The sequence below is a fragment of the Anopheles ziemanni genome, chromosome 3 (genome assembly GCF_943734765.1).
Source record: "Anopheles ziemanni chromosome 3, idAnoZiCoDA_A2_x.2, whole genome shotgun sequence".
Taxonomy (NCBI): domain Eukaryota; kingdom Metazoa; phylum Arthropoda; class Insecta; order Diptera; family Culicidae; genus Anopheles; species Anopheles ziemanni.
In genome coordinates, this window is record NC_080706.1 from 41,811,865 (window position 1) to 41,825,568 (window position 13,704).

Genomic DNA, 13,704 nt, shown 5'->3' on the forward strand with positions numbered 1-13,704 from the left:
AAAACCGAGCTGTATGATATTTTTCGATGTGAACTGAGCCGCATGATGCAATAATTGCGGTGTCCGTACGTATACGTTCGTTCACCGATTGTCAGCCTTCGCGCGGTCGTTGGAATCCGCATTGAGTAGGGTTGCCAAATATTGCTCTCGTCGGAAACCCAAGTAGAAGTGGGTCCAAGCCGTTATCATGTCACATGCGTCATTGTGAAAAAAAGTTCATCACTTCGAGGACAAGTTAATCGTGAATAATGATTTTGAGCTAAGTAGATGTTATCCGTTTTCATCCGCGCAAGTGATTCCAAATGATGATTGATGCTGCCTTGGCACGTATATTTCCATAACGTTCTCTCTCCTCAGCACAATCACCCCATTCAACTTCATCCCAGCGCTGTGCACCTTTCGTTTAAACCTCGTGACGCATTAAAATTGAACTCGTTTTATCAACAGGTGCCGTTGATTCAGTGAGTGTGGTGTGTTACCACTGACGGACATAGCTCGATTCTATACTAACACAGATAGTGTACATTTGAGCAGTAGAAAGGCATGTTTTTATTCAAGCAATGAGGTAACATGGTTGTTTGACTAATATAGATCATGAACAATGCAACGCAAATTCCATAACTTTCCATCCCAATGCTACTTCCTTGAGAAACTTTACGTAAAAAACTCAATTACAAGCAGAAATAGTATTGATCTTCCTGGGAAAAGTCCTTTTCGAATACTGCTTTATTTTAGTGGCTTTCCAATCAAAAATACACATTGTTTTTATATTCCTCAGCAAATCTACCGAACTAAATAATTATTTACCTGACTAGAAATGATGTAGACAGTTTGAAAGAGCATACACATAACTTTGGCTAATTACCCTCAAAACCACTCATGAGAAGATTTTTCTTAGAAAAATTAATCAAAAACCCGTTAAAGATAACCACCCAATGACAAACAAACACATTCAAACACCCTCTCGAGCATCCGCTTTCAAGGCGCCATGTTCTAGCACGTTATACTTCAGAGGGGAGTTTACGCTTCAGAGGGTGAACAAAGTGAACAACCTGATTACGCCTGTGAAGGACGGTAATATATTTTTTCTTTTGGTATCAGTTTTCTAGGCCCAATAACTTGTTTTTTATGTTAACAGATCTTTTTTCCCAGGATCATCGCCACAAGCTGGATGGCTCGTTAGAATTATAGAAATCTATCGGAGCGAACTTGAGGGAAAAGACTCCCTTCCCGTTCCCTCCAAGGAAAAATCCGGCAAAGGAGCGGTCCATTCAAAGCTCATTGAGTAAGCGCATTCAGGACGCCTTAGAGTCGCTCAGTTTCTGTCCCCACGGAAGGGACACAGTCAGTTTCACGGGCAGAGCCGAGCAGATATGATGTTTCCACGGCGTTCACGGCCTGTATTCCGTTCGGCTTATCGCGAACTCTCAATCAACCTTATTGAATTAGCCTAGCTTCTCAGGATTAAGAGTCATTCAAAAGGCTATCGAAACGGAAAGTGAGAGCAAAATTAAAGCAATCTTGCGAAACGGTTCGAGTTGCGCTGTATCTGCCGGTTTCTGATGGGGATTTCCAACGGTCTGGGTTGCACACTCGGTTGAATATTCAAATGAATTTCATTACAGTCTTATCAGAAGCATGCGTAGCTTTTGTAGTAGGGTGAAGCCGGTGTAGCTTATTCTTTCTGTGCTTTCCCGTACTGCAATGCAGAGTATTTGCTATGCGCGTTATCGACCATCTGTTTCTACATGCTGTCTGGTTCGTTTCTAGGCAGCTGTTTTGTGTGTTATTCTAGAATGTATGTAATACTACGAGCGAGTGTTGCGAATTTTCGGGCAAACCGGTTTTTATTTTGTTCGAAATATATTTTTTTGATATTATCAGTTCTACTAAATACAAACACTGATAGGAACACATGACAACGATTAAGAAGAAGAAATATAGTAATAAATTCACATTTATTGTCATGTATTCAGGAACCTGTGAAATCGAAATAATTTATTTGAGTCTATTTAAACTAAGTTATTAAACAAACTAAGCATATGCTTTGATTAACCTCATCCCTGCAAACAACACAATGTGCTATGAGCTTGCACAAAATCTTAATCACAGCCACAAGAACGAGGCGTATACCGAAAAAATAATCTGTCAAGTAATGACTTGAGAAATATCTAGTCTGACGGAGGGTTGCTCCGGTTGCACCGGCATTGCGTTAGATCATTTGAATGTTGAAAAAAAAAAACAAATTAATTGTCGGTTTTTGTAATCCTTTCAAGTTCAATCAGAAGGAACCAGCTCAACCTTTCCTCCTGCCGGTTTGTAAGGAAAGAAGCTAGCGGAATAAAAATATAACAAATAAAATAAAGGCATGCTCGGTTTCTACCATCCGTGGGACGGGATCGTTCTGTAAATGTAATTCAAATCTGTTCAAATCGGAATGAAAATAGAAAGGGGCATTTAGCAGATAGAGTTACGCTTCGATGATGAAGTGATTTATTTGCATGCTGAACTGTTGCTGTTGTTGCAGAGGCTGAGCCATTACGCCGTGATTATGCGATGAGTATATTAATCTGGTTCTTGGCAATGGTTGCTTAACTTGAAGGGTAGCAATGGATGAGATTAAACCCATGTATGTTGAGATGGGAAACCAAAAACAAAAATTTTGAGATTGGATGAAGTTTTGTATAAGCTCAACTTATTACAACTTGTTTCTAATCTGTTTGTAAAAAGTCTTTCGATGTCAAGAAATTTGTTTCTTTCTAAGATTTTTTTCCGAAGCCAAACATGTTCTTGAACTCGGAAGGATCTCGCTTAGATGGTAATCGGTCACGTGCAGAAAATCTGTGGTTCCGGTTTTCATTCGTGGCCCACCGTTTTATGGCATAAATTTCCCTCGGGGAAGGCTTGACGAACTCCCTGTGGAAATATATTTATTTTACCAATAGCAATATGTAGCGCGAAACGCCCGCAACGAAAGACGAAAGAAAGAGAATATGCTTTATCGAGAAAAATGTGATTCGCAAAATTTTCTGCCAGACCGTTTACTCAAGCGTCTGCTGCTTGAAGAAAACAGTCTTTTGCGGGAAATGGACAAAAAACGCTTAAAGCGTAAAGTTCAGCGTCGAAGAAGGTAAAGTTGAGCAGTGTCGCGTAATCCGTTTTGCTTCCTTTACCTTTTGCGTGCCAATTTAGTTCCGGTTCGGAAAGCTCAACTCATTCGTTTGTCCTGAAGTTAAGCGATCCAAGCTTAATGATGCAATACCTCTGAAACGATTTTCGAAAAACCAATTCCAAATAAACCCGGAGTGCCTCAACTACGAATGCATTTCGTTGGCTTCCATATTTCAAGGGTCTTATTCTGTGGCCACAAATGCGCTCTAACAAATGTTGTTGTGTGGGAAATCCATCGCAAGAATTCGCAAAAAATGTGTTATTTTATGGGAAACCGGTTATTGTATGGGAATGGGCATCGAAAGTATTCGCAAAAAACTATAATCGTTTGCTATTTTTTTAAGTACGAAAGCCGTCACATATGTCACATTACATATGTTTCTCTCTTGAGATATTCAAAAAAAAGAAAAAAGAATTATTGGAAAACTTTTTCGAATGAAAAAGCATTTGGTAGCAAACAAAAATCAATCAAGCAAAGAAATACAAATCAATTTATTGGAAATATAAGTTCAACAGTTGCCTACACTCTGGCGTCTAGGAATGCAAGGGAAAACAGGATTAACAAAAATCAGGAACTAAGTCAAATGGATTGTTAAATAAGCCAAATAAACTACTTTTGTTAGATGAATGGAACAGTTGAAAACTGTAGCTTAAGAAGGATGATTTCCTTACAACACGAAGATCATCCGATAATTTCTATACAGTTTAATTTTCGATTTACTTATTTCCTTTCTGTAGTGTAATTATTGGTAACGAATCCAATATTTCAAACTTCTTACAAAATTTATTTTACTTACCGAAATCTTACCGAGTTCTTATAACTAGATACGAAAAGCCAAGTTTGTATTTTAAAATGCACAGAGACGTCACAAGTCACTGTTGGTATATATTTTCCACTTTAAAGATACTTTTAGTTTTCTTTGGGTCAACAAAACTATAAAGAAGGGCTGTTGATCAACTACTTCGCGGAACATACGGCACATAACTGAATTGGTGGAATCAGTGGGATTTCAGCAGCGGTTCTGTGTAGTTGAGTTTTGACTTTTTGTTTCATCCAGTTTTGATTTCAATCCTCGTTAACTTGAGAACATGTTTTTGTATCAAGTTAAAGTATGTTTTGATTAATATAATTCCTTGCTCCAATGATACTTACATTATTGCTTTGGAACATCGAACATTAGCTAGTTTACTTAATTACTTCATTCTAATTTTTTTTCGGTACGTCATAACCTAGTCTTTTCCTCTTAAGAAACTGTGAAGAGATATATGATTAATCAAAAAAATGTGCCCTGGTACTGCAAACACGGACGAGGCGGAAAACAAAATGTTTAAATGTGTAACGCAGTATCATTGATGTGATAAATTTGTTTTTGACAAACTTGCGCTCCTAACCTATTCAAACCTATCAAATAATGTACGAAGTAAGGAAAAGCCAAGAACTTCGCAGTTATTTATGCATTGCCTATCAACTGGATATATTTACATATTCTTCATATTGTTGCGTTTTAACACATTAGAAAGATAGTTCCATTGCAATCTGTTTCTTTGAGTCGGACTTTACATCGGCAACAGTGTGATTCTCAATTGTAAAGAGTATGGGAATTATCCTGCGTCTTTTTGTGTGTCAATATAGTCTAAACGAAAGTAAGATAACACGTTTAAAGAAAATACCGTTCATAGCAAACGACAAAGTCTCACTCATCTTCGATAAAATCAGTTAATTTTGATGTAAGAACTCGTCAATCCGGGACAACCTCCCGTAGGTTGGCATCATATACACATTTTTGTTAATTTTAAACGGTTTCAGTGCATTCTCCATTAAGGAACAATGCAAAAAGTATTAAAGGTGAGTTCGGATGGTCCTCTCCTTGCCATTAACAGTTTAGAAGGTTGTTTAAATGCAACCATTCGAGATGTAGTAGAGCACAGCACGAGAACAGCGCCATTATCGTGCGGATGCCAATCAGGACGAACGCCTCCTCCCTTCGATGTCCAGAGTTATGCTGCACCGCGGCCGGCGTCTCACCTGTGCGAAAAGAGCCGAGAATCCGAAGACAATAAAATTTTCATTATCACCCTTGCGAGAACCGAGGATCGCTGTGCTGCTTGAGCCGTTTGAACCAGACCCAATACAAATCGTATTAAGCACACGCACCATTCAAGACCTGCACTTGGGCCGACGTACTCTGCTTGCCAGCGACGGTGCAGTTGTAGACGCCATTGTGGACACGGTTCGCCTGCAGGATCGAAATTCGGCTTATGAGCCACTGCTTGGTTCCGCTGCGAACGAATGAAGAATACCAGGTTAGAGCATCGGACAGAAAGGACAAGGCCATGCGAGGAATGCGTGATGGGTTCAATTGAGGCCGGGAAACAATGTGAATAACGCACAGTCATGTTGCCGGGAAACAATGCAAATGACGCACAGTCATGTTGCTTCGATTCGGCGAATTGTGTACAAATTTTCATTCGATGCCCGTTGCCGAACGACAAATCGTCCGATGTGATGAAAGGATTCGGCAGACACTGGATTCGAACGATGTTTTGTCAGAATCACGTCGGAGTGTGAATCACGAAACGTTGGGACGAATATTTCAAGGCAATTTAAAAACGATTTCAAATGCGCCCTATGAACGAGCTAGTGCTTTAACAAAGGTATTTTCTTCTTTTATGGTTTGAACATATTGTAGCTTTAAACGTTCAACATGGTATCAAATCTGTTATTTTTTTAAAACATATTTGTGTGAGAAAGAGCGGGAGGTAGAAGAAGGATACACGGCAGGAGAAGAAAAAATGAAACTGCTAGTTTGACCTCTATTTCGCGACTGACTCTCGCCCCGCACAGTCCGGGCTTTTATTTCGACTCTTGTCACCCAGCGGTACCACTCCCACCTTCATACAGCGGCACCGCTCTCTTACGTAAGATAGTTTGCATCATGACCAACAAAAGCAGTTTGCCTCACTTTGTAAATCTCAATCACGAAATAAACAAATTATCGATAAGTAACACCTCATCGTCGCAACCATCTCAACACGTACCAACTACATCAACATACACACAAACATATACCTTATCCGGTATGGGGGATGAAACTCACCTAAAACTCATCTTGACATCATTCGGCAGCTCGGCACCATCCTTGGTCCAGCTAATCAACCCTCTTTCCGTGGCGTCGGTCAAATTGTTATCGTCTTTAGGGTTCCTCGGTGGTCCTTCCATCACTAGTTTGTCGCTTCCTCCCGGGGGAAATATATGGCCGACAGTGTTAGCCGCCGCCGATACGGATGCCTTCGATCTCTGAGACGCTGACGCGGAGCTCGGGGGCAAAGTCGCCAGATAGGACGTCGAAACTTGGCATGATATTTCTATCGTGCTGCCCAGTTTATAGTAACGATCGTAGAACTCGTAGCCCATTTCGTCCACTATCCGGACAGCGGGTTCTGTGCGGACAAGAAAGTGAGGATGAGTGGAAGGTGAAACAAACCCAATCATCGGTGATTCACTGGGATCTGAATTATTGATAACAAAAGGCATCAGGGAGATTGAAGCAAAGCTCAGTTTACTGAACCAATTTGAAGGAAATCGAACATGCGATTGGTTTTATTCCCGTAATCCAACGATAGATTTTCACCCGAACAAAAAAAAACTAGGCTTTAACATTTGAACAACTTTTATGCCTAGAGAAACGCACTGGTGCAGAACGTACGGAGATGAGAAAATATGGATTGGATGTTACTTAATCTTCTACAAGAATATGCAAATAAATGAAATAAACTGTGGGACAGAAATAAATAAAAATAAAATCACTCTCGTGAACCTTTAAGGATGTTATGAATATTTACAACCTCCAAAATTTTGTACGTCGTGTATTCAACAGTGAGCTACTAATGGTTATTTATTTCTTTTGAGGAAACCCAGAAGAATTTGAACCCTTGCCCTTAACTTACCCAGCACCGTCAGATTCGTTGCAAACACTCGCGGAGGATGTGTCGACACTTGGCACATGTACAGTCCGGCGTCGTCCGATTTGATCGGGTTGATATGTAGCCTCCAATTGTTGGGATATTGAAACTTGACCTTTATCCTCGGGTCCCCGCTGTACGTATTATTGCCGACGGTGAGTAATGACACTTTATCGGTGGTCCGGCGGATCCACATCACCTACGCCGGCGATACATGCCACAAACATTTCGAAGAAGTACAGAAGAATAGAAGGAAGAATCAAACCGGAGATAAAATGCCAGCACGTATGAATGAACCTTTTAAGGGGGAGAGAGATAAGATTAATTTTCGGGTTCGGGATCTCCGGACTCCTTTGCATCCATTTTAGCTCCAAGGGAATAGCGCCCTCTGCCGGGGCACTCGGATATTCACCCACACATAAATCTCGAATCGGTTTTAGTCCCCGCCTCACTTTCATCGCCAAGCGCGCTCGAGGTCTCCGGAGATGACTCCTTCCCAGTCCGGAAGGAATAAACATCCAGGTGCGCAGGAACGATTTAATATGGTAAGAAGGCTCCTGTCTGATGATAGCGGGTGTTGTGGGATAGCTCGACCCTATTGTGGTTCCTTTTTCCCTTTAAGATTGACGACATCTGGATGATGGAGATGGCGGAGCTGTCGTCGATGCTTACCGTTTTATCTTTCAGCATTCCTACCCTACAGTTGAGGATGGCCTCCGTTGATAAATGATATCCGACGGACAAGGCCGCCCCGGAAGTCACGTTGACCGGTTCCTCGAAAAATGGACCCCAGTGGCGCTCGTGGTGATGCTTGCTCTGATAAGGCATCGAATGAACGACTCGACTACGTCGCACGTCAGGTAGCGTGGGTATGATTACTGAAACGGAATGTGACGTTGGTCGAATTAGTATAGCATACAGGCCGTAGTAAAGCCACTAGTCAAGCAAACCAGGCCAAACCTAAAGCTTCTCCACAGAACAATTCGGAATTGATTGAGCGTCGTTTTGAAATCCGTTTATACTAAATTCATTTCCTCGAGCTTCACCTGCCGAAATTAACTAATCAGCTTATTATTATAGCGTGTTTGTAATCTTTCCAAGTTTGCGTAACCATCGCGGTTCAATTCTCTCAAACTGCACCCTTCTCTCGGAGACGAACTTACGTGGTCGAAACGTGGTGTGTTTGCTACCGTCGTACTGCGTCTCCGTCGTCTTCGTCGGTCCTCGGGAGCTTCCGCCCGACGCGGTGGTGATGGAGCGCGCGCCGGAAGCCATCGCGTACGTGGTCGTTACTGAACTCACCGGCGTCCCCTCCTCCACCGTGGATTCATGATGTGGACGTGTCGACGTGTCCGTTACTGCCGATGTCACATTTTGGATTAGAAGACTCTCAGCCGACACGGCCAACGAGGATGGCCATGCCATCTGCGAGGGTGTCATTGGCAGAGTCGGCGAAAACGGAGATTCCGACCACTCCGACGTCGACGTTGGTGGGTCACTCGAAGTGGTCGATGGTGAGGATGATGACATTGTCGGAGATTGGATTCTACTGTTGGTGGTGATTTGTTTAGAATATGGTAGATCCTCCGTGGGAACCGGATGTTCCGTTAGCATCGTCTGCTCTCGCACTTCTACAAATAGGGAAAAGGAAGATGGAGAAGAGATAAGTGTTTAAATGGTTCCGTTTTTCAACGTTCCTTCGGCCCTCGGATGGAATTGGCTATCACCTGGTAGTACAGTATTTTTGTACATCACCGAAATGATTCTAACAACAAGTAATAAAAGATAAGTACCAGATTCCATGTCATAAATTTTCAAGCTACATACGAAGGATTCGTTATATTTAGGTAGAATGAAATCATTGGTAATTGCAATTGCTTTTGCGGTAAATGCAAAAGTTTTTGCTCAGAACAATACCAACAACAATACAATCAATGCCACATTTGTGAACGTCCGTTTCTTCGTAGGAAAGCAAATTTTATTTTCATGCCAATGTTGTTTCGTTTGCAAAAATGCTTATCACCTTGATATCATTAATCGATTATTTTTTAAGCTATTCATTCTTGTTTCCCAAGTTGTGTTCCTGGTGTAGAAAATATGTGGAAACGTTTAGAAGCATTCATTGCTGATGGCCATATTTTTAAATGTTATACCTGTTGCTCAAATGTTTAAAGAAATTCTTCTCAATTCATCTTTTTATACCTTCCAAAAGATTAGGACTGTATTGTCCTGTAGCATTATCTTGTTAGGCTTTGCAATACAGTTTGGGATAAATTTGAAGAGCTATGAACATGAAATGAACCAAATTACTTTTTTATGTTATTTTTAACATCTTAAACGTTTTTGCAGACAATCCAACATAAAAGTAGAACTATGTGAAAATTTAAATGTCATAAAATTTTTCGAATTCAACATTCATGTTGTATGCTGTGTGCTGTGCCATTAATGTATTACGTTTTATCACATCCTTTAGATAGATTACTTATTTATTGAACTATTGCTGTTTTAATTGTTCAGTAAACAGACTTTAACCTCGCCACAATTGTTTGCCTAACATAAGCAGAACGTTGTACTACTTTGTCGAGAAATCTGGAGCAAAATTTACATTCTTCCCTTAAGGGTAGCTCAGACGAATCTATCACAAATTCCTTAACCGTTCGGTAGACAGGGTGATACGGCAAACAAACAAAAACCACCCGAAGATGGTAGATAAGGAAGGATTGCCGTAAGCCGGCCCCTAAACTGTCTACCTGGTAACCATCGAGACCCAATTAGTTTTCTTGATGAGCGTACCAGATAAAGCTGGCACCAAACGACCTCTGAAATATGGTTGCCACAGCTAGGCGACTCCTTGGCATGATTTATTGCTTATGCTATGGCTTATCTACTAACGTGCTTCTAATCACGATGCAAGCTCGAGGAGGATAGGGTTTCACAAATGGTCTTGACTATCTTTTTAACATGGGTAACTCTGAGATGAACTTTGCCATTGCACGTTTTTTAAACCTCCACACAACAATATCCGTTTCTACTCATTTTACTGTTCGATACTCTTAATGTTAGTTTACCGAAAACCCAGTTCAACCTGTTTTCCTGATAGCAGAGAAATCTCCGAAAGGCCAAAAATGTGCTTAAATGGGTACGATTTCCTGAGCCGGATATTGAGGTTCATTTCGCCATGCTTCGTAGCATTCGATCATTCATTGAATCCAAATGGAAGCCTGAGCAAATAACATCATTGATGAAGGCAACGCTTCGTCCGAATAACCCGGAACATAAGTTCGACCATCAGCCATCGCCCGCATAAGGCTCGACACAATCTTCCTTCGCTTATTCGAAAGAGATAATGTCCGCCGATTTACTTTAGGGGCGGAAAAAGCTCCGAAGTAATCCGTTTCTATCGATGGGTCCATTCGATGAGACATTTCCTGGCAGGGCGGAAATCTTCATCTCAGTTGTATAAGACGGTTATTTTAATCCCATTGTACTAGCTGTCCAAAACGATAAGCAGCAGACGGTTTCTTTCCTGCTTCCTTTTAGTTTTTCGACCATCAGATAGATTTCATCGCAATTGAATCACAAATTTGGTGTTTACATTCAAAGGCTCTTAAGCGGTGGGAAAACAAGTATTATATTGTTGAAATGTTATACAAAAACTACTTCGATAGTACATCGCTTAGTAATAAAGAAGAAGTTCAGCTAGCATAGTGCAGCAACCTTTCGAAGGTCTATAAAATATCGCTTGTAGCATCGAAGCCGCATCCCAAACGGCCAATTCGAATATGCATATGAGACGAAAGCAGGGCGATTCGGCAAAACTTTCCCGTCGGCATAAAATTAACGAGGGTTTGTTTCTTGTTTCCCAAATGCTGCGTGAGAAAATCGTATTTTTATCGGTTACACCTTGTTTACTATTACAGCGAATATTCATGGACTGGTCCCGGAACGAGCGCCCGGGGAGTGTGAACGGAGGCTTAGCAAATTCACACTAATAGAGAAAGAAAATGCTGGCGCTGGAAGCCATTCCAGTGTTTTTGTTTTAGCCGGTGTCTCCTGGGGTCGGAGAGAGAATTTGGAAAACGAAACTTTTCGTAACCGAACTGTGAACTGCTTGGAAATAATTGCTACGTGGGATCCATAAAAATGGTTGTATATGGAGACCCATCCACGAAGGTTGGAATGTGCCTTTAATTTTGGTTGAATTCTTAATTCTTTCTTGGTGAAAAATATATTAAAAATTCAAAACTCGGGAAAATTAAAATTTCATCGAAACACGCTGTGGTTGATTGAAACTTCTAACAGATACAAAAATAAATTTTACTCACCGATCATTGTCGTCAGTAGGAACACAATTGCCGCAAGTGCGACTTTGTTGCATTGATGCTTCAAGCTGTCCAGCGATGTCATCACAAAATCGTTTGCATTATCCACATTGTCTCGTTCAAAGACGGTGCCGCGTTTCCATCTTGTGCTACTCGTCACTTTGCATGAAATGCCCACTTTTTGTATCTGTGTTCTGTTTCAAAATACGCAAATCAGGCTTGAGCCGTGACAGGAAGCGAGGTTTGGTACTTCCTGGTACACCGAAACACCGTTACACCACTCGGTTCGTAAAACTTACGCTCACCTCTTTCCGTAGTGCATGGTTTTTTTTTTGTCGTCACTTACTTTCTTTGCACTTTACTTTATTTTCTTTACCACTTCATAAAAACTTTGCTCTCCACTTGGCCAGCCCGTCGTGTCAGCACTACAACGTTGTGAATCCGACCAACAGAGGTCCCCACGTCATTGGTGCGATGCTGTTTTGCGTTGGCTTCGGACAAACTCGTTTCATAATTTCCACTATTTGTTCACCGCTCCCTGGGAGCTTTCGCTTCACATGGTCCGACCGACACGAAACGCTGGGTAATATATCGTCCTCATTTTTTACCGTTACTTTGGGTGTTCCGACTTATCGTTTGCTGCTGACGGATTCTGGTGTGAAGGTGTAAATTTTAACATCCGTTTCAATGAAGTATGGTTTACTGTTATGCATCAGCATGAAGTTTAAGAAGGATCTATAAGAAACTGATATTTTGATGTCCAAATTGTTGTTACATAATGTTGATGAGGTTGAAATAAATTAAGAAATAATTTTGTTTCATGTTGAAAAGAGCCACATGGTAAGATCATTTTTGTTGTAATACGCATTGCTCAGCATAACATAATTTTTCTTATTGTTGAATTTTTTTTCTATCTCTACATCTGCCTAGAAAACTCCATAAACAATCACTGAAAGTATTCTGAATCGAAATAACACAAACAACAACAAAATTCTACAGCTGAAAAGAGTAAAGCTTCGTTGACTTGCATTTATAACCGTCTCTTTTGAAACGATCCAATGCCGACGAAAGCAAGAGGACAGCTTGAAACCGGGTTGCAAAAAGTACCACCAAAAGTATCCCACCGACAGTGCCATATCCCGCTGATTGGTGGACGAAGGCATTCATAAATAAATCGCCACCATCAATTGCCGTTATCCACAATGCTATGGTTTCCGTTCCTTTCGCATTTGAACGGCGAGTCGTCTCGAACGGTTTCTTTCCATACACCGGACCAATCGATGGTCAGTGCATCACCACCATAAAAAAGAAGGAGAATTAAAAGTATGAATAGCGGCAACGCAGGATCGGTGAAATATTTAATGTCCATGAGCTGCTTCTCCGGACAGCAATGGCAAACGCAGCTGGAAAGCAGGACGAGACCCAACCGTACAAGGATGCTTCCCAACTACCGCACAGTGGGGATCTTTCCGAATCTCTGCATTCATGTGTCGGATGCTGATAATGATAAATGGTCAACGCCAACACGATAGCTCAACAGCAGCGGGATCCATGAAAGTTTTAGAAACGCCAACACCATTCTTCGTTCTGCGGTTTCTTTCGAAGGCCGTGAAACAGAAGAAAGCGCACAGAGAAAAGAGAAAATCTTGGCAATTTGCCAAGAACTAGCATTCGGATTCGGTTCGGTGTGAAAATGTAAAACGCTGGAAACCGGCGGAAAGCATCCATTAGTATCTTCAATAGTGATTGTGTAATGTTTACAAAAGTATCCCTAGCTAGGACCGATTCTAAGAAGTCAGTGTCTCTTTTGCTGTGAATAACAATACAATTAACTGCACATAAAAGGCTAATAATGGGCGCTAATGGTAGGTAACATGGTCGAAAAATGTATTGACCGCAGGCGGCAGGCCACAGCTCCATTACCGTTGATTTATTAAAGTTCACTGATCCTCAAACATCATCCGCACTTATCCCGTGCACTAACCCTCGTCGGTTCTTGTTATGAAAGCTCCTGTGTTTTGTTGTGTTTCAAAATATCCAAACACCTACACCGCCCATCACTGGAACACACGCACACCTCAAACCGACAGTTAGGAAGGTGTGCTTCGGGCATCGGCTCAACGTTCTACGCAAGGGGCAAAAACGGCTCACTTAATTAAAGTTGCCCCGAGCCCGAAATGTAGGAAGGCACGTCCATGATGTTGGTCGGTTTTGCCGTTGTAAACGTTGCCCACCTAGTCGTTGTCGT

At 41.4% G+C, this 13,704-nt stretch overlaps 1 protein-coding gene across 1 annotated transcript; it reads right to left on the reverse strand.

The window, feature by feature from the left end:
• Positions 1-5,045: 5,045 nt before the first annotated feature.
• Positions 5,046-11,541, reverse strand: LOC131284758 (uncharacterized). Its single transcript, XM_058313618.1, has 7 exons — positions 11,460-11,541; positions 8,298-8,765; positions 7,807-8,012; positions 7,120-7,333; positions 6,270-6,612; positions 5,327-5,451; positions 5,046-5,197 (listed from the first exon to the last, which is right to left on the reverse strand). Exons 1-7 carry the CDS (start codon positions 11,539-11,541, stop codon positions 5,046-5,048), a joined length of 1,590 nt encoding a protein of 529 aa, XP_058169601.1.
• Positions 11,542-13,704: the final 2,163 nt, after the last annotated feature.

What these genes read in the sequence shown, in the direction of transcription:
- LOC131284758 (XM_058313618.1), bottom strand. Translation starts at nt 11,541, where the DNA reads ATGACATCGCTGGACAGCTTGAAGCATCAATGCAACAAAGTCGCACTT. An exon ending in CCTACTGACGACAATGATCG is followed by an intron (nt 8,766 to 11,459) that starts GTGAGTAAAATT and finishes CCCTATTTGTAG; the next exon opens with AAGTGCGAGAGCAGACGATG. An exon ending in ACACACCACGTTTCGACCAC is followed by an intron (nt 8,013 to 8,297) that starts GTAAGTTCGTCT and finishes ATTCCGTTTCAG; the next exon opens with TAATCATACCCACGCTACCT.